General features: G+C 39.8%; 1 protein-coding gene across 1 annotated transcript; it reads right to left on the reverse strand.

Moving 5' to 3' along the window:
• Positions 1-9,391: 9,391 nt before the first annotated feature.
• Positions 9,392-20,631, reverse strand: LOC121987171. The gene is made up of 16 exons (XM_042541064.1): positions 19,909-20,631; positions 19,195-19,804; positions 18,969-19,094; positions 18,749-18,885; positions 18,460-18,670; positions 18,136-18,373; positions 17,899-18,049; positions 17,484-17,787; positions 12,014-12,798; positions 11,290-11,899; positions 11,083-11,208; positions 10,863-10,999; positions 10,574-10,784; positions 10,246-10,483; positions 10,009-10,159; positions 9,392-9,897 (listed from the first exon to the last, which is right to left on the reverse strand). Exons 1-16 carry the CDS (start codon positions 20,629-20,631, stop codon positions 9,586-9,588), a joined length of 5,070 nt encoding a protein of 1,689 aa, XP_042396998.1. The 3' UTR covers positions 9,392-9,585.
• Positions 20,632-21,141: the final 510 nt, after the last annotated feature.

Raw genomic sequence — 21,141 nt, forward strand, 5'->3', positions numbered from 1 at the left:
TGAAGGTATTCTTTAAAATTAATTTCGATATACTTTTAACAATAAAATATAGTTTTGAAGACCCCGGGATGAGAACGGAGAGGAAAAAGAAGAGCTCTAATGGAACAAGAAGTAGTAGACTGACTTATCACAAAATAGAGTTCCATCTGCTAAGTGTACTACCACTCTAAGAAGTCAATCGGATCGGGGCCTATGACTCTACCAAAGAACTCCGGAAGAAGTTCCTAGAGCTTCAAGAAAGAACATCAGAGGCCAATCTAGCAAGATGGTACATCCTCTGAAATCAACTAACGAACCTCTTGATAGAAATGGGAGAGAAGGTGGCTCAATTGCATGCGAAACTAAAGGAGCTAATAACTAAACTTAACAACTTCGGAGAAATGATAACGAATCGAGACTCACTCAGATACATGCTCAATGCTTTTCCGAGAACCCAAGAGTGGACATCAATAGTCGAAGGAGCATGTCGCCAATACATTAGTAGTTGGCCAATCCTTTCTTCCTCTATATCTAGGTGCATCTACATCGGATACCTTAACATGTATACAAATTCCATCTAATGCACCAACATAATACTACAAGTAGGAGACAATGAGCATATTTAGCTACAAGTATGAATTTCATCTAATCAGAGTTTTCTAATCAACATTGCTCCACTGTTGAAAATTAAAATGAAGATAGAAATTAAATCGAAGATAGAAATCAAAGTTATAGAAATTAGGAAAATTATATTTCATCTTCTAATCAGCGTTGCTCTACTATTGAAAATTAAAATGAAGATACAAATCAGTAAGATCCAAAGTTACTGCAATCACAAAGCAGGTAAACTCAATGTGAAGCAGTTGCTTAGCAATCGTAGAAGAAGAGTAGTAGCTTACAACAGTTGTAAATCAATTGTGAGAGTAACAATCTTGGAGCAGTTGTAGTAGTCGTGGAAGAGAAAAAGAGGGATTGGCGAAGGAGTCGATGGGTTAGGAGGAAGATGTTAGTATTAGCCTAGTACCAATTATGAGATGACGAACAAGGATAATTTTGTATCATATTTCATTAATTAATAAAAGACAAAGTTGATTATTATATTTACTTCAGTTTAGTGCTGAATGAATAAGTATAATAATGTCCTAGGGTAGTAGGTTCTAGTCTATAGCATACCAATTAGTTGAATTGATAGTGGGAGCTTGTAGATATATATAGAAACCACTTTTAATTATTCTTAGTCAAGCATTAATATGCAAGGACAATATTAATGCATTGAGACTAGTATATAGGTCAAAAAGACTTAATCTCACAAGTTATGAATATGAGATATCACGTTGGCACATGAGTATATATTAGAGAATATATATTGAATTGACCCGCTATGAGAATATTTCATGGATCGTTATATGAGTGTTATAAACATTCTTATGTGACTATTAGTATGAATAGTCATTAGACCTGAAGTCACTACAACTCCATACATAAGGAGTTGTGTACTTTGGTATCAGCAAGCATCACCTATAACAAGGTGGACTATAAAGTCGTGTTGGGGTTGTAAAGTTACAAACATAGTCCCACATTGAAAATACATGGAAAAGATCATAAGTTTATAAGAAAAAAATATCTCCATTGGCATGAGACCTTTTGGGTAGAGCGTAAAAGCAAAACCATGAGGGCTTAGGCCCAAAGTGGACAATATCATATCATTGTGGAGATAACTAAATTCTTTTAGATTCTACAATTCGATCACTAGATATACAATAAATTATGTGGAGGGATGTGAGTGATATATATGAGATCTATCTCTTCCATTTAACGGAAACGATATCTGTGGGCTCCTTGATTAGTAGGACACAAGAATGTATGATCATGCTCAAATGATCTATGCCTCATTGATCAATTTAGATATCAATGATTGAAGGATTGAGTCATACAATATAATAGACACGGAAAGGTTAGGTCAGATCTCGACATTCTCGTTACTTGGGTAGCAATGATGCATTGCTAGATGTCACTCATTGTTTATGTATCTAAAATGATTTTAGATACATTGTCAATGTTACGAGAGTCTATTAGGTCACACACAAAGAACATGTTGATTTGAAGATGGATTATAGGGTTAAGTCTAATCCAAATTATATACATTGAGTTAGACTCGAATAAATTCAAATTAGACTCATTGAGTAATGAATTAGACTCATTGATTTATTAGGTTAATGGCTTATTGGGTTAATGATTAATTCAATATACTAAATCCAATCCATTAAGATTAATGAATATTAATAGAGATTAATACATCATTAATCAAAGGAAGATCAAGAGACAAACGTCTTGTATTCATTGGATGAGTACAAAAGTCATTTGTAAAAGTAACCTTAGTTGAAGTAACCTTTTCGGTAAAGTAAACTTTTGGTGAAGTAATCTTTTGGTAAAGTAACCCTTTTTGTAAAGTCACCTTATATAGGTGAAGTAACCTTTTGGGTGATGGTGATCTTCTTCCTCTTCGTCTCTTGGCCAAAAATAACGTTGTGTAGTTGCTAGTACAACAAAGGTTGTTTCTTCTCTAAGTCGTGAGTTAGTGAGACAGACGAAGAATGTGTTCGTGTGGATACCGTAGAGGTGTGGACGTGCTGATCAAGCTGAGATCTGCATCAGACTCAAAGTTACTGTCAGGAGTATCAGTTCACGTAACAAAGGTAGCTATTCTATTTGATAGAATAAGAAAATAATATAGTATATAGTATTCATAAGGATCTCTGGAGGAATTCTTTTTCCGCTACATTATGTGTTGTTTATATATAAGATCTCTATAAAAAAATCGACCATTCAAACAGAAGAGAAAAAGAAGGGTTGAGATATTTACGTGATTTCCTTTTATTTATTCGTCTTATTTAGTTTTCTTACCTCCAAGTAATCAGAGGCCAATCATAAGAAGAAACTACCTACCCAGACTTGCCTATATATTTGACATTCAAAGTTCAAACTAAACAGAACTGATGCATGGTGAATATGAAGCGGTGGAAGAGAGAGTGTTTTTTTTTTTTTTTGGCTCAATTTCCACAGCCCCTTTTTCTTTTGGGTTGGGGTTTGGCCTAAGGCGGGGGACTCCCCATGTGAACGCCGCCACCACAGACCCTCCTCATGCCATCGCCTCTTCACCCTCTCCGCCGGCTACACACCGTCTCCTCTCTCCCTATGCCGCTAGATAGCCCTTACTCACGCCACCATTCCTTCCTCCTCTCCTTCTTCGTTCTCCTCCACACCCTCATCGCATCGCCCCCATCATCTTCGATTGCGCTGCCACGGCCAGCCCCTCCCTCCGCCTGCTGGCACGGTGCCCACATGGCGGCCACCGTGCGCAATGCCATCTCCTAGGGCGGCGCCGGTGCCGCAGGCTTGCCGAGCATGATCCCCTTCGTTGCCGCCGGCCACACCGCCTCCTCCCCTTCATCGTCGCCAGCCACGTTGCCTCCTCTCCTTCCTCACTACGGCCAAGCCTTCTCGACCTTCTTCTCCTACAGTACAGCCAACCACCGACGTTGCTCCGTAGTCCACGCAAGCCGGCAACAAACCCGACCTTCTAGCCCTCACTGCATCGCGCCCTTTGCTGTGCTCTACCTCCATAGCCGATCCAACCTCTGAGCCCTCGCTGTCGCGCACGCTCCATTATGCTCTGCTTCTCCAGCCGATTCGGACTTCGAGCCCTCACTACTACATACCCTCTGTCATGTTCCACCTCTCGGAGCCTTCTGACTACGATTACATCCTTGCTATTTGCTTTGAGGCAGATTCCAACTAAGGCATCCAAGGCTTAGCTTCCTCGACTTACCGTATGCTTGGTCTTGTCGACCAAACAATTAGTTCATCTCTGATTGGCCCCGCCATTCAAACGCCCAAACACATATCCCACTCCATTGTACTATAAAAAAATCCTACCCCTACAAGCCAAGATACGTGTGCATTTGTATATACAATTATATACATATATTTACTATTGTTCATCTTATTCATCTCTATTGTTGAAGACTGACTTGAGTATTGGAGTAGATGAGTTAAACACCCTGGCCTTAATTCTAACTCAATCTCTTCTTCACTTCTCTACTCCACACAAGTTTTTTAGACGATTCGGTTCTCTTAGCAGTGCCTAGTGACACCCTTCTATAGCTCCACAGACATCTCTAATGATCCCACTTCCCTTTAGCTCATGGCGACCCCCATCAACATAGAAGACAACTTACCTTTTCTTCAGAGACTCCGTGACCTAGTCACTATTGAAGACAACTCACCCTTTCTGACCTCCTGGTCATGACGACTTCATCAATATCAATAAGTTCATTGACTGATGGCTCGATCATATTTTGGCCAAAATAAATTGGCACTATCTGTACAAACTCTGAGCTAAGACACTGCTATGGTTAACACTAGAACTGTTGATAATTGTGACCCCGACAGAGAAAGAAGTCGTGACAGAGTAGTAGTTATAATCTAAGAGAACATCAATGAAATGGTGTCCAAGACATTGTAGGTTTTCTTGCAGTAATACCCATTCCTACAACCACCATTAGCAGGAGGTCTTCCTCCTTTAGCCGACACACCTCCTCCTACAGGTAAGAGGAGAAAATAGATAGAGCGGATTATTCTCTTCCACGGGTGTTCAGGAGTTGTGGGATCGAACCTATTATTATTCTTTCCCCGACTCCGCGAACAATTGAGAATCGTGGATTGGGCTATTCTCTCCTTGAGTGGGATTGAGCATATTATTCTCTCATCGACTCCGCGGACATTTAGAGAGTTGTGGAATTGAATATATTATTATTCTCTCTCTGACTTTGCGGATGCTTAGGAGTCGTGGGATCTAGCTATTCTCTCCCTTAGTGGGATCGAGTTATTCTCACCATAAAAAAGAGATTTATAAGCAAGTATAAAAGGTCTATAGCAATGTTTTACAACTGCTACTAAACCTATTGCACCGGTTAAATAACTGTTGCAGATGTTGGCATCGCTAAAGGCAACCGAAATGAAAAAACTAACCGATGGTTTAAGCCTCAAAGCCGCTTCTGATGGATACCTATTGAAGCAGTTAATAACTAATTTGATTGTAAACTTATAGAACCGGTCATGACTGATTCTATAAATCACTATAGATCGGCTTGAAGGATTATTTTTAGGAGCGGTTAGTAACTGATTTAGAAGGTCGCATTGTAGAAGGGGTTAGGACCGGTTCTATAAATTACTATGCAATTCAGAAGGATGACTTTTAAAAGCGGTCTATAATCGATGCTTGTAACTGATCCTATAAGTTGCTTATGTAACGATGACACTAGTTATAGGAGTGGTTAAAAACCGCTGCTAATTATATATAATTATCGATTTCAAAAATGATCTTATATCATATTGTAAATGTATATTTTCAAACTAAATGCTCAAATTAAATCAATTGACAATATCCATATTTCATTTCACAAATCTAATTTATATTCATAACACATAATCAGATTATCAAATCAACAAGTCATATTCATATTTCATTTCAAAATATTCATAACACAACATTTAACACTACACTATACCACTAACACAATACTTCCTTCAAAAATAAATTTTCTCCACCAAAAAACATCAAAAGGCTTTTGCTCCAAACAACAAAAGGCATTTGCTCTAAGCGACAAAAGGCATTTACTCCCAACTTCAATAGTAACCTTCAAAGAATGGAAAGACATAAATAATGGAAAGAGACATAAAAGACTACATGGATATAAAGAATGATAAATCCCCTAATGACTTTAGTGGTCAAAGTAAGAATATAATTTTTTTCGCTGTTAGAACATATTTCATGACTAAGGTATTACATGACAATTTTCAAAAGCTAGCTAAATTTGATAGAATTTGAGAATTTTCATTTGATAGAATCTTACAAGAATTCTAGAGTGCATGGATGACTATTGTGGATAACATGCCCCTTGTTAAATAAATATATGGTGTCAAAGTCTCCACTTTGGTGGAAGGTGAGTTTTGGAATTAAGACCTAGCATGTAGGCCACTTCGAAAAGCAAGATATATCAACAAAACTTTCATGGACCGAACTTTTTAGGGATTAAGTGCTTTAAAAATATTAAAAGTATCATCTCAACATACAAAAGGAAACTCCCAAATTAGCACACATTACTTTGAAATAAAATAAAATACTAAGTTTATGAAAGCAAGATATCCAATCTCTATTTTGAGGGCACTTAAGCATGCTTGAGTACATTATGATATTATCTAAATCCTGTCATGTTATGACCATCCTTTTTAAAACTATTATGTGTCTCTGCATTTCTATCTATCCAAGTAAACAATGCGAAAAACTGATCACTCCCACTTTTGTTTGTGCATGAAGCTTCCATCTTAATTTTTATCATTTGAGCTAAACATCTTACGCAAATCGCATGATTCTCAAAATATGTTAAAGTGGAAATAATTTTTATCATATGAACTAAACCAAGTTTGATATACACGGAAATAATTTTTAAAATAAGATGGGGCATAGTGAGATCTTTTCCCCACTGCTAAAAAGGGATGAGGGAACATAAAATATGTTATTTGAGGCTACACTAATAGGGCTCACGAAGAACCAAGCCACTCTAATACGAAGAGAATCCTATCTATAGATTTTGTTTTTTTAAAACAATTACTAATTCAAAAAAAGACAAACAACTACTGAACAAGATGAAGATAACAACTAAATAATAAATTGTTTTAAACATCATTTTTTTTAAAAAATAGAAAGTTAGAAATATATACTCTAACAAAAATATTTGTATTTAAAAACTAACCTTCTAGTTATTATCTGATTCTACTGATGGGGAGGACCTACACCTATTTTCTTCCATAGTTGATGGAGCTTGTTGTTGCATAATATTTACAAACATAGTTGTCATCTGCAAAAATAAATAAATTTGGTATCATGTACTTAACTATACAAATAATTTTAAACAATTATTTTTTTATGAGTAATGTTATTACTTGTGCTAGTAATAATTCATATCCATGAGAACCCCCAAAACTTCTCGACATCATACTGAGCATTACTCGTGCAAAATTTTAGAGCTGATCATTTTCTTGCATTTCTCTTCTCATATGCTCTATTTCCATTTGTCATTGTGCTTCTTGCAACTCCATATTTTTAATTTTCTCTCTCATTTCCTTAAATTTGTTTATCAAATATGAATTAGAGTGGTAATCTTGCCAATACATTGAGTTGCGTTTAGATTGCTCTGGGAACACTTGGCTAAACAACGTACCAGCTCCTAAATATCGTACCCAACTAGAATGCTCGTGTCCAAAAACCTCACTATATAAAGAATATAATTAAAGTTGAACCATATGTAATAACTTTTATAAAAATAAAATGAAATTATAAGTACATTGTTACCGAAATGCCTACTCGTGGACTTTTATTAGTTATATTCCTTCATGTTTATCTTTGAGGTGATGATCCACATACTCCTTATTAGTTTCAGCGCCTAACTTTCTTTCAGTCTTGGCCACAGACTCTTTTTCCATCTCAGCGTCAGACTCTCTTGTAGTCTTGGCCACATACTCCTTATTAGTTTTAACACCAGACTTTCTCGCAGTCTCAACCATAAACTTCTTATTAGTCTCAGCACTAGAGTCTCTTGCAATCTTGACCATAGACTCCTTATTAGTCTCAGTACTAGACTCTCTTGCAGTCTCGACTATAGACTCCTTATTAGTATTAGTGTTAGATTCACTCACAGTCTTAGCCATAGACTCTCTCTCAGTTTTAGCACCATATTTCCTTAGTTGAAAGACATTCAACCTTACGATAAGCTCGATGCCCCTAGCTCCGAGCTAGCGATTCACCTCATGACAGGTCTGGCAATTCTTTTCTCGACTCCTCAGTCAGAAGACACTCCGCCTTATGACATGCTCGCAACTCCTAGTTCCCTGCTTAGCAATTCTCCTTACGACAGGCTCGGAGATTCTTTTCCTGATGGCTTAGTTGGAAGACACTCAGCGTTACGACAGACACAGAGTCCCTAGCTCCGTGCTAACAATTCACCTTACAACAAGCCCAGAGATTCATTTTCTAACTCCTCAGTTGGAAAACACCTAGCCTTATGATAGGCTCAGAGCTCCGATCCCTCTGCCGTGCTCTACTTCTCTAGCCGATTCGGTCTTCGAGTCCTCATTGTGTCTCACCTTCTGTCGCGTTCCACTTCTCGGAGACTTCTGTCTCCGATGACCTCGCCACTATTCACTTTGAGACAGATTCCAGCTCTGGCATCCAGGGCTTAACTTCCCCAACTCTACTGTACACTCGATTCAGATCTAGCTCTCCATTTGGTCAGGCTGACCAGACACTCAGTTTATCTCAAATTGGCCTCGCCGTTCGAATGCCTAAACTCATGTCCCACTCCTTCCTACTATAAAAAATCCCCACTGCGTCATTCCTCCACCTTCTTCTCCCTGAGCGTAGCAGACCACCAGTGCCGCTCTGTGGTTCACACAAGTAGGCAACAAACCCAACCTCCAAGCCCTCATTGTTGCGCACCCCCTCTGCTATGCTCTGCCTCCATAGCTGATCCAATCTCTGAGCCCTCGCTGTCGCACAATCATCATGTTCTGCTTCTCCAACTGATTCTACCTTTGAGCTCTCGCTGCAACGTGCCCTCTATCGTGTTCCACCTCTCGAAGTCTTCTGGCTCTGATGACCTCGCCGCTATTTGCTTTGAGGCAGATTCCAACTCCGACATCCGGGGTTTAGCTTTCCTAACTCTACTGTACACTCGATTTAGATCTAGCTCTCCACTTGGTCCTACCCAGACTCACATCCCACTCCTTCATATTATAAAAAAAAAGTTCTACCCTCGCGGGCCAAGGTACGCGCGTATTTGTACATACGATTACACACACATATTTACTACTGTTCATCTTCTTCATCTACCCCATTAGAAACTGACTTGAGCATCAGAGTGGACGATCCGGGCATACTAGTCTCTATGCTAACTCTCTCCTTCGTTGCTCTACTCCACGCAGGTTCTTCAGACGATTCAGTTCACCCTGCTACACCTGGTGACGCCCTTCTACAGCTCCACAGGCATCTTTGATGATCCACTTCTCTCCAGCTCATGGTGACCCTATCAATACAAAAGACAACTCACCTTTTTTTAGAGACTCCATGACCTTACCAATATTGAAGACAACTCACCCTCTTTTTCTTCTGGTTATGATGACTTCGTTAACATCAGGGACACCTCACTAGTGACTCCCGCAAACGGAGGTCCTTTCTTCATCTTCCTCGATTATCTCCAAGGAGTAATGCATGTCAGCAAGTTTGTTGATTGGTGGCTTAACCATCCATAATATTTTGGCCGGAACAAAAAGTATACTAGAGAACCCGACACTAGATGGTTTCATCACTCGTTGCCTCTTTTTTTAAGATCATAAGGTAGTAGTGTATTGCAAGTATTCATTCAAGTTTCTTGATGATCCATGCCAAAATATTTTATTTAGAAACAAGTAACACAATACAATAAAAAAAGAGAGATATACATGTTTTACCTTTATATGTGTGTTACATGGACTTTCATCATTCAATTCCTATCGACCAGCAATTTCAGTGATCGATACTTGGTTCACGGACTCTAACTCTCGAATATTGACATCTGAGCTTACAGATGATGGTCTTGCAATAAAAAAGCCTGGTTGTTTAGGTTCTGGTAGGAGAGAAATATTATCGACACTTACCAACATTGCTAATACCGAAGACATTGTTGGTCTATCTTCTGGTTTCTTTTGGACACATAAAAGTCCAACTTTTATGCACCTTAATATTTGATTTTCGGATAACAGGTGGCTGAAATTTTTGTCAACTAAATCTATGTATTTTCCTTCTTTCCACTTGATCCACAGCTGAAAAAAACAATTGCAAAATGAATTATGAAATCTAAGAGAATCATGTAGTATGTAAAATGATATGACCATAGAGAAATGTATGATTTGCAAAGAAATAATTGTGCTTACATTTCCTAGAAGATTCAATTGTTCCATTGATTGGTCAGCATCTCTGTTCCTTTTACCACTTATTATCTCAAGTACTAGTACTCCAAAACTAAATACATCGGATTTTATTGAAAAAATACCATTAATGATATATTCGGGAGACATGTAACCACTGCCATAATTATAGAAATATGAAATAAGTATATTGATATAATATTTAAAATGAAAATAATGATGATTAAAATTGTTTATGCTCACTAGGTTCCGACGACTCTCTTGGTAATTGATTCAGATTCATCTCCTCCAAATATCCTAGCCATACCAAAATCTGATATTTTGGGATTCATATCTTTGTCAAGTAGAATATTGCTAGCTTTAAGATCCCTATGAACGATCCTTAATCTTGAATCATGGTGAAGATAAAGTAGACCTCGAGCGACACCGAGAATGATGTTGTACCTTGCTCTCCAATCCAGTAATACAGTTTGAGCTTCACCTGAACACAACAAGCATTCATTTAAATCTAAGCTATCCTTAATTTCAAGCAGTTTCAGATTATGTAAATTGACAGAGAAGTTCAACTAACCAAATAGGAATTTGTCCAAGCTTCCATTGAACATGTATTCATAGATCAAGAGTCTTTCTCCTCCTTGGATGCAACAGCCAAGAAGCTTAACAAGATTTCGATGCTGCAGTTTCGCGATCAATGTGATCTCATTTTTGAACTCATCGACTCCTTGTGACGATGTCTTGGATAATCTTTTCACTGCTATCTGTTGATCCTCCCCCAATTTACCCTGCACAAAATCAAATATCAAACTTGCTCAAACAAAATTATGTGCTAGTATTAAACCCCCAAATACAGTATTCTGTACCTTGTATACAGGGCCAAAGCCTCCTTGACCAAGTTTGTTGTCTGTTGAGAAGTCATCGGTGGCATCTTTAATCGTATTCAAGTCAAACAATGGCAATTCCATGTCCTTTTCTTCTGCTTCATAGTCAATATGAGAACCTTCACGCGCAACAAATTAATAACTTTTAGAATATTATATACAAGCCAATTGTAAAAGCAGATAGGATGAGAATGAATGATACTTCTCTTCTTCCACCTCCAAATGGAGTAAGCAACAGAAGCAAGGAACAGAATTGCCAGAGGAAGAAGCACGATCATTAAGATATTACGATTAGAATGACTGCGTAAAGCTTCAGATATTGCTGATGCTGAAAGATTACAACAGATTATAACTGAGTAAATATATAAAAAGGTTTCAACAGTTTTGACTTAGCTAGCTAGCTGCTCACCTAAATCCGCCGCTGCCGATCTGACATAAAGATCCTGTCCCAGACCACTCCGATACACTTTGATATCAGTGAGATCATCTGTCCAGATCAAGCAGCCACTTTCAATTCCACTTATGTTGGACGGAGCATATGCTCTGCACGAGCAGTTGCTGAAGCACAGAGCCCTGCACTCCACCAAACTCAAGTTCGCATTGACTGTCGATCTGGACGTGTCGGGCAATTTGGTGCCACTCAGTGTGAAGAATCCATCGGTGTTATTCAGACAGTCCAAGGGCGTCGTCCTCATGCAGCCGTCTACCCAGTCCCACAAATCCCAATTACGTTGGTTCCTTGGATGGAAAGCCGGCAAGCATGCGCACTGCGGCGAGGTGTTGGAGCTGCAGTAACTGTTGGGGCCGCACGAGGACATTAGATCGCACGGATCCTTGGGTATGTCCCAACTGTCACTCCAGCGCTGCTCAGCCTCGATCCACACGAGGAGTTGGATATGGCCTGAGGAGTCCATGATCTCCCTCAATATAACTGAAGACTGGTTGATGGCCGAGTAGGAGACTTGATTAATATTTTGTTCCACGTTGACGTTTATGAGCCAGCTAGCTTTCTCCGTCACCTTATAATGAATCCAAGAGATCGAATATATTACAGTAATTAATTATGGAAGAATCGATAATCAATCTCGATCGAATGGAAATTAATGTTTTTGTGGGATCGCATGCATGCACACCTCTGGGATGCCACTGAACCAAAGGCCGTTCCATGGGCCTCCGCGCCAGAAGGGTTGGGTCCCTGTCCAGATGAATATTTGGGGGTCGCCTTGCACGTTTAATCCGAGGGTGTATTGGCCTGGAGCGGGGTCCGTGGAGCTCATCCAGGCCGTGAGGTTGATGTTGAGGATGGCCCCTGTGCGGAGCTGCTTCTGCCCCAGCACCATGCCCGGCAAGAGCGTGTCCGTCGGGAAGTCGAAGCTCTGCCATGCGAAGCTGTTAGGGTCGTTGCCGTTGCTGTCAACCTCTTGGACGACCAAGTTGCCATCGTCGAGGAGCCGTGCGACTGGATTCCTGAGGGCCGAGTTCGGCGACTCGGAAGACCAGCTGAGGGTGGAGGTGTCTTCGCCGGTGAGGATAAGCGTGCCGTTTCTGGTCAAAGAGAGGTTGCCAGAGCGGGCGGTGATTGGCTGCCGACGGTTGGCGACCCACACGACGGTTTGGATGGAGATGTTGTTGTACCATATGCCGACGTAGCGGTTGGTGGAACCGTTGGGGCTGAAGAAGCCCAACCGGAATCTGCCGCCGGAGGATACCAGAGCGGTTGCTCCGTCATCGAGGAGAGGCCGATCAGGGGATAAGGTGTCTTCCCCACTGGAGACGGAGCAGGCAGGCCAGCTGAGGAGGAAGACGAAGGAGAATAGAGCGGAGGAGGAAGAGCAGCTGATCCTTCTCCTCATTGTTGATTGATTAATAACAACAAAAATATGCATCTCAAAGGAAATTAATGAAGGCAACTTGTAAACTTGGATCATGCATTTTAAATATGTTTTCTATAAAATAGGCGTCATGTGGACATGAATATAATTGTAGATCTAGTATTTTTTTTTCCGTAACGATTAATTAATTAATTAATTCTCTTACTTTTGACTTTTTTTAAGCTGGCATATTCCGTTTACACCTGCTAATCCTACATTGATAGGCTCGATTTCATAAAAAAAATTCAACTATCTAAATCGAAAAACGTCAGGGGGCCTATCAACTTAGCGCATTCTTGAGTTAATCATTTATTAAGAAAAATTCATCAGTCAACCACTAAGTAAATGGTCTATTGAGAAGTCATTGGTGGCGTCTTTAATTGTGTTCAAGTCAAACAAGGGCAATTCCATCCTTTTCTTTTTCTTCTTCTTCTTCTTTTTCTTTTTCATAGTCAATATGAGAACCTACATGTACAATAAATTAGCTAGTGACTTCAGAATATATACAAAAGCCAAGTAAAAGTAGTTAGAGTGAGAATGCACAATACTTCTTTTCTTCCACCATCAAATCGAGTAAGCAAGGTAGCACAAGCAAAGAACAGAATTGCCAGAGGACGAACTGTTGGATTAAATCTTCAATTAGATAGGCTCATATGTGTTTTGTCATGTGGATTATGCCGTTAAGATACTCAACCTGTTAAGTAGTCTAATTCTGATTTATTGGGTTTTGGATTATTGGATATAAGTTAGATGTGTCCTTTAACCTGATCCATTATCATTGATAGGCTGATAATGAATATGGATCCGCTACATATTGGATCAGTCCCCGTTGAATTAGAGCATGAGACAGAACTCCTCATTCCTCATTGACGAGAGTATTAGGTGTCGTCACCCTAGTTCCTTTGGAAGACTTCTCCTCCTCCTTTTGTAGGGTCTCAATATTGAGAGGACGACCACAATGGCTCTTCCATTGCAATTGGGTTCATTGTTATTATTTCTACATTTATTTTGTTATGCTATATTTTCGCTGTTAATAGATCCTTGTGTATTTCCTGTGTTAGAATTCTTTCGGTTTCTAGAATTCATGCGAACTAGGGAATCATAATTTCTAACAAGTGGTATCAGAACCATGTTGTTTCATCATTTTCATAGCAATAAAGTTAGTGTTTTTCCTCAATCTATTGTTGTCATGCTGGATTAAGTTCTGCTAGTATTTGATCATCGAAAAATATTATACATAAGCAAACCTAGGATAGACTTGCTTTCCCACATTTTGTGTATTTCTGTGAAGAACGACAGAAACCATTGCATTTGATTCAAATAAAATCATCTAGAATTGACTGACTTGATTGATCGGTTAACACCAATCGATTGCTTGACCAAGGCAATTGATTGATACAACTAAACTCGAGCATCAAATCGATTTGAATCAATTATTTGCCTCGACTATATCTACCATTTCGCTAATCGATTGATGGCCTTGAGGTTAGACATAGAATTGATTAGTAGAATTGATTAGAGAGACTAATCGATTGACAATATATGCCAATCGCTTTATAGCCTTAAAACCGGATACAAAATTAATTTAAATCGATTAGCCAGATCGATTGCTTGAGACAATCGATTGCTGGCTCTCGGCAAGCGATTGTTAATTCGGAAGTCGAGCACAAAAGGCTTGGCAAATCAATTGGTAACCACCAATCGGTTGCCAAGTATCAACAATTGATTGAAAAGTGCAATGTCGAATAAAAAAAGGTTTTGTAACCGACTAGTGGGATTGATTAGGTGATACCAATCGATTGACATACATCATCAATCCATTGATGGTCTTAAAGTCCCTTGCAGTAGGCTTTTAAATCGACTGAGGTAATTGATCAGTTGATGTCAATCGATTTGCCCTATGGTATTAATCGATTGAAAAGTCTAATTTAATTAAGGTAAATCAAGTGCTTATCTGTTCAATTAAGGTTCCTAGGGATTTCTTAGGTCTATCTACACACGTGCTACTAAATTGAACTATTGTGATGACCCAAAGGAAGACACCTAGGTATATTTGGTGTATTTTGTATAAATAGATGTATATCTATACTAAAAATAATTGGTCCAAAGGAAAATTATGTATATGCCAGATATATGTTCAAGGTACCTGACAACTACGGAACAAAATATTTTTGTTCAGATCATTCACAAAATATGTTAGCCCAAAGAAGAAATATTACGTGGCTAATTAAGATTGTTGTGAGTTATGGACCAATATATAACTCCTATAAAGTGTCAAAGTATGCACATAATGTGTCTGTCCAAAGAAAGACATATTATATGACCACATAAGATTTGAAATATATTAGAGAGTACTACTAGAAAATTATATTTTTTTTAATCCACAGTGTAACTTTGTAATTGGTATCTCGTAAGGAGCCCATTCATATGCTTCTATTGCATATTTTTATGATATTTATTATCTTACTTATCTATGTTCTTTGATTTAATTAAATTGTGAGCTAACATTATTATTTTTCTCTTCTAATTCACTAATTCACTGTAATCAATAAATGTCAATAATAATAATATCTCAACATTAACTGGATCAAACTTTGCTGAATGGAAAGAATGCGCAATCCTAGTCTTGAGCTGTATGAACTTAGATTATACATTGATACACAATCGTTCTGTACCCCTGATTAGTACTAGCACTATAGAGCAGATGACTGAATTTCAAAAGTGAGAACAATCAAACCGCATGAGTCTAAGTATCATGAGGTTCTCTATTCAATTAAAGAGTCAATAATTGAAAGGGGGGGGATGCTAGGAGTTTTCTAAGCTAATTAGCAGACTATTTTGTGGCAAACAAAAAGGTCGAAACTACCACACTTCTTTCGAAGTTGGTGTCTATTCAGTATAATGGAAAAGAAAATATCAGGAAGTACATTATGAAGCGTTAGATCGAATGGATCAGTAGATTCAGATCTGATGACTGATGAACAATAGGCGAGATCTGAGGGTCACAACTCTTCAGATCTGATGGATGAGATTAAAGTGGGATATGTGAAGGGTTATAACTCTTCAGAATGGACGATCCAGATCGATCCAGCTCAAAGAACACATCCACTCACCCAAAAGGCATTCAACCTCTTCAATTGGTATAAATAGAACCCTCCAGATGCTGGAAAATTCATTCGAATCATCGAATTCATCTATTCTACTCTCTCTTGAGCATTCATCTCATCTTGTGCATAAAAAGTCCAAAAAGCCTACGAGAAGGTTCGCTGGCCTCGGAATTCGGAGTGCTACGATTCCGAGACGTTCGTCGTTGTATCTTGGGAACGAATTGCTGCTATCTGTTAGCACCGTAGCGGAGCAATATCATTTACGGAGATAGTGTCGAACACTAGTCTCGACGATCCATATCAGTTTGCGCTCTCCGGGAGATACCGCATCCAACAAGATCTAGCTCTCCCCTTGGTCTAGCCGACCAGACACTCAGTTTATCTCTAATTGCCCCGCCGTTCAAATGCCCAAACTCATGTTCCACTCCTTCCTACTATAAAAAAGCCCCCCTGCGTCATTCCTCCAACTTCTCCCTAAGCGCAGCTGACCACCGGTGCCACTCAGTGGTTCACACAAGCAGGCAACAAACCCGACCTCCGAGCTCTCACTGCCGCACATGCCCTCTGCTATGCTCTGCCTCCATAGCTGATCCAATCTCTGAGCCCTCGCTGTCGCACGGTCTCCATCGTGTTTTGCTTCTCCAATTGATTCTACCTTCGAGCTCTCGCTGCAATGTGCCCTCTATCGTGTTCTGCCTCTCGGAGCCTTCTGGCTCTGATGACCTCGCCGCTATTTGCTTTGAGGCAGATTCCAACTCTGGCATCCGGGGCTTAGCTTCCCTAACTCTACTGTATACTCGATTTAGATCTAGCTCTCCACTTGGTCCTGCCTAGACTCACATCCCACTCCTTCATACTATAAAAAAGTCTTGCCCTCGCGGGCCAAGGTACACGCGTATTTGTACATACGATTACACACACATATTTACTACTGTTCATCTTCTTCATCTACCCCATTAGAAACTGACTTGAGCATCAGAGTGGACGATCCGGACGATCCGGGCATACTAGTCTCTATGCTAACTCTCTCCTTCGTTGCTCTACTCCACGCAGGTTCTTCAGACGATTCAGTTCACCCTGCTACACCTGGTGACGCCCTTCTACAGCTCCACAGGCATCTTTGATGATCCACTTCTCTCCAGCTCATGGTGACCCTATCAATACAAAAGACAACTCACCTTTTTTTAGAGACTCCATGACCTTACCAATATTGAAGACAACTCACCCTCTTTTTCTTCTGGTTATGATGACTTCGTTAACATCAGGGACACCTCACTAGTGACTCCCGCAAACGGAGGTCCTTTCTTCATCTTCCTCGATTATCTCCAAGGAGTAATGCATGTCAGCAAGTTTGTTGATTGGTGGCTTAACCATCCATAATATTTTGGCCGGAACAAAAAGTATACTAGAGAACCCGACACTAGATGGTTTCATCACTCGTTGCCTCTTTTTTTAAGATCATAAGGTAGTAGTGTATTGCAAGTATTCATTCAAGTTTCTTGATGATCCATGCCAAAATATTTTATTTAGAAACAAGTAACACAATACAATAAAAAAAGAGAGATATACATGTTTTACCTTTATATGTGTGTTACATGGACTTTCATCATTCAATTCCTATCGACCAGCAATTTCAGTGATCGATACTTGGTTCACGGACTCTAACTCTCGAATATTGACATCTGAGCTTACAGATGATGGTCTTGCAATAAAAAAGCCTGGTTGTTTAGGTTCTGGTAGGAGAGAAATATTATCGACACTTACCAACATTGCTAATACCGAAGACATTGTTGGTCTATCTTCTGGTTTCTTTTGGACACATAAAAGTCCAACTTTTATGCACCTTAATATTTGATTTTCGGATAACAGGTGGCTGAAATTTTTGTCAACTAAATCTATGTATTTTCCTTCTTTCCACTTGATCCACAGCTGAAAAAAACAATTGCAAAATGAATTATGAAATCTAAGAGAATCATGTAGTATGTAAAATGATATGACCATAGAGAAATGTATGATTTGCAAAGAAATAATTGTGCTTACATTTCCTAGAAGATTCAATTGTTCCATTGATTGGTCAGCATCTCTGTTCCTTTTACCACTTATTATCTCAAGTACTAGTACTCCAAAACTAAATACATCGGATTTTATTGAAAAAATACCATTAATGATATATTCGGGAGACATGTAACCACTGCCATAATTATAGAAATATGAAATAAGTATATTGATATAATATTTAAAATGAAAATAATGATGATTAAAATTGTTTATGCTCACTAGGTTCCGACGACTCTCTTGGTAATTGATTCAGATTCATCTCCTCCAAATATCCTAGCCATACCAAAATCTGATATTTTGGGATTCATATATTTGTCGAGTAGAATATTACTAGCTTTAAGATCCCTATGAACGATCCTTAATCTTGAATCATGGTGAAGATAAAGTAGACCTCGAGCGACACCGAGAATGATGTTGTACCTCGCTCTCCAATCCAGTAATACAGTTTGAGCTTCACCTGAACACAACAAGCATTCATTTAAATCTAATCTATCCTTTCAAACAGTTTCAGATTATGTATATTGACAGAGAAGTTCAAGTAACCAAATAGGAATGTGTCCAAGCTTCCATTGAACATGTATTCATAGATCAAGAGTCTTTCTCCTCCTTGGATGCAACAGCCAAGAAGCTTAACAAGATTTCGATGCTGCAGTTTCGCGATCAATGTGATCTCATTTTTGAACTCATCGACTCCTTGCGACGATGTCTTAGATAATCTTTTCACTGCAATCTGTTGATCCTCCCCCAATTTACCCTGCACAAAATCAAATATCAAACTTGCTCAAACAAAATTATCTGCTAGTATTAAACCCCCAAATACAGTATGCTGTACCTTGTATACAGGGCCAAAGCCTCCTTGACCAAGTTTGTTGTATGTTGAGAAGCCATCGGTGGCATCTTTAATCGTATTCAAGTCAAACAATGGCAATTCCATGTCCTTTTCTTCTGCTTCATAGTCAATATGAGAACCTACATGGGCAACAAATTAATAACTTTTAGAATATTATATACAAGCCAATTGTAAAAGCAGATAGGATGAGAATGAATGATACTTCTCTTCTTCCACCTCCAAATGGAGTAAGCAACAGAAGCAAGGAACAGAATTGCCAGTGGAAGAAGCACGATCATTAAGATATTACGATTAGAATGACTGCGCAAAGCTTCAGATATTGCTGATGCTGAAAGATTACAACAGATTATAACTGAGTAAATAAAAAGGTTTCAACCTGTATAAATTTTGATATATTTCAGTTCTGACTTAGCTAGCTAGCTGCTCACCTAAATCTGCCGCTGCCAATCTGACATATAGATCCTGTCCTAGACCACTCCGATAGACTTTGATATCAGTGAGATCATCTGTCCAGATCAAGCAGCCACTTTCAATTCCACTTATGTTGGATGGAGCATATGCTCTGCACGAGCAGTTGCTGAAGCACAGAGCCCTGCACTCCACCAAACTCAAGTTCGCATTGACTGTCGATCTGGACGTGTCGGGCAGTTTGGTGCCACTCAGTGTGAAGAATCCATCGGTATTATTCTGACAGTCCAAGGGCGTCGTCCTCGTGCAGCCGTCTGACCAGTCCCACAAATCCCAATTACGTTGGTTCCTTGGATGAAAAGCCGGCAAGCATGCGCACTGCGGCGAGGTGTTGGAGCTGCAGTAAGTGTTGGGGCCGCACGAGGACATTAGATCGCACGGGTCCTTGGGTATGTCCCAACAGACACTCCAGCGCTGCTCAGCCTCGATCCACACGAGGATTTGGATATGGCCTGAGGAGTCCATGATCTCCCTCACTATAACTGAAGACTGGTTGATGGCCGAGTAGGAGATTTGATTAATATTTTGTTCCACGTTGACGTTTATGAGCCAGCTAGCGTTCTCCGCCACCTTATAACGAATCCAAGAGATCGAATAATTAATCTTGAAAGAATCGATAATCAATCTCGATCGAATGGAAATTAATGTTTTTGTTGGATCGCATGCATGCACACCTCTGGGATGCCACTGAACCAGCGGCCGTTCCATGGGCCTCCGCGCCAGAAGGGTTGGGTCCCTCTCCAGATGAATACTTGGGGGTCGCCTTGCACGTTTAATCCGAGGGTGTATTGGCCTGGAGCGGGGTCCGTGGAGCTCATCCAGGCCGTGAAATTGATGTTGAGGATGGCCCCTGTGCGGAGCTGCTTCTGCCTCAGCACCATGCCCGGCAAGAACGTGTCCGACGGGAAGTCGAAGCTCTGCCATGCGAAGCTGTTAGGGTCGTCGTCGTTGCTGCCGGCCTCTTCGACGACGACGAAGTTGCCATCGTCGAGGATCCGTGCGACTGGATTCCTGAGGCCTGAGGCAGGCGACCCGGAAGACCAGATGGCGGTGGAATTGTCTTCGCCGGTGATGATGAGTATACCGTTGTTGGTCAAAGAGAGGTTGCCGGAGAGGGTGGCGATTGGCTGTCGACGGTTGGCGACCCACACGACTGTTTGGATGGAGATTTTGTTGTACCATATGCCCACGTAGCGGTTGGTGGAACCGTTGGGGCTGAAGAAGCCCAACCGGAATCTGCCGCCGGAGGAGACCAAAGCGGTTGCTCCGTCATCGAGGAGAGGCCGATCAGGGGATAAGGTGTCTTCCCCACTGGAGACGGAGCAGGCAGGCCAGCTGAGGAGGAAGAAGAAGGAGAATAGAGCGGAGGAGGAAGAGCAGCTGATCCTTCTCCTCATTGTTGATTGATTAATAACAACAAAAATATGCATCTCAAAGGAAATTAAATGAAGGCAACTTATAAACTTGGATCATGCATTTTAAACATGTTTTCTATAAAATAGGCGTCAATATAATTGTAGATCTAGTATTTTTTTTTTCCATAACGATTAATTAATTAATTCTCTTTCTTTTGACTGTTTTTAAGCTGGCATGTTCCGTTTACACCGGCTAATCCTACATTAAATTAATTAAATGAGTCTAAGTCCAAATTAGACTCATTTAACACATGAACTAAATTGAGTCTAACTCAATTAGCTCAATTTGGATTACTCTTAATCCAATTTGGTTAATCATATGAACCTAATCCTTTAGGTTCATCAAATGAACCTAATCTCCATCTAATTGTCCTTTGTGTGTGACCTTATAGGTTCTTATAACGTTGGCAATGCTCCTAAACCCATTTAGAATCATAAGTAATGAGCGGTATCTAGCAACATATCATTACTACCCAAGTTACAAGAATGTTG

Source organism: Zingiber officinale, chromosome 5B, assembly GCF_018446385.1.
Source record: "Zingiber officinale cultivar Zhangliang chromosome 5B, Zo_v1.1, whole genome shotgun sequence".
Taxonomy (NCBI): domain Eukaryota; kingdom Viridiplantae; phylum Streptophyta; class Magnoliopsida; order Zingiberales; family Zingiberaceae; genus Zingiber; species Zingiber officinale.

What these genes read in the sequence shown, in the direction of transcription:
- LOC121987171 (XM_042541064.1), bottom strand. Translation starts at nt 20,631, where the DNA reads ATGAGGAGAAGGATCAGCTGCTCTTCCTCCTCCGCTCTATTCTCCTTC. An exon ending in GGTTCAGTGGCATCCCAGAG is followed by an intron (nt 11,900 to 12,013) that starts GTGTGCATGCAT and finishes ATTCATTATAAG; the next exon opens with GTGACGGAGAAAGCTAGCTG. An exon ending in AAGAGAGTCGTCGGAACCTA is followed by an intron (nt 10,160 to 10,245) that starts GTGAGCATAAAC and finishes TAATTATGGCAG; the next exon opens with TGGTTACATGTCTCCCGAAT.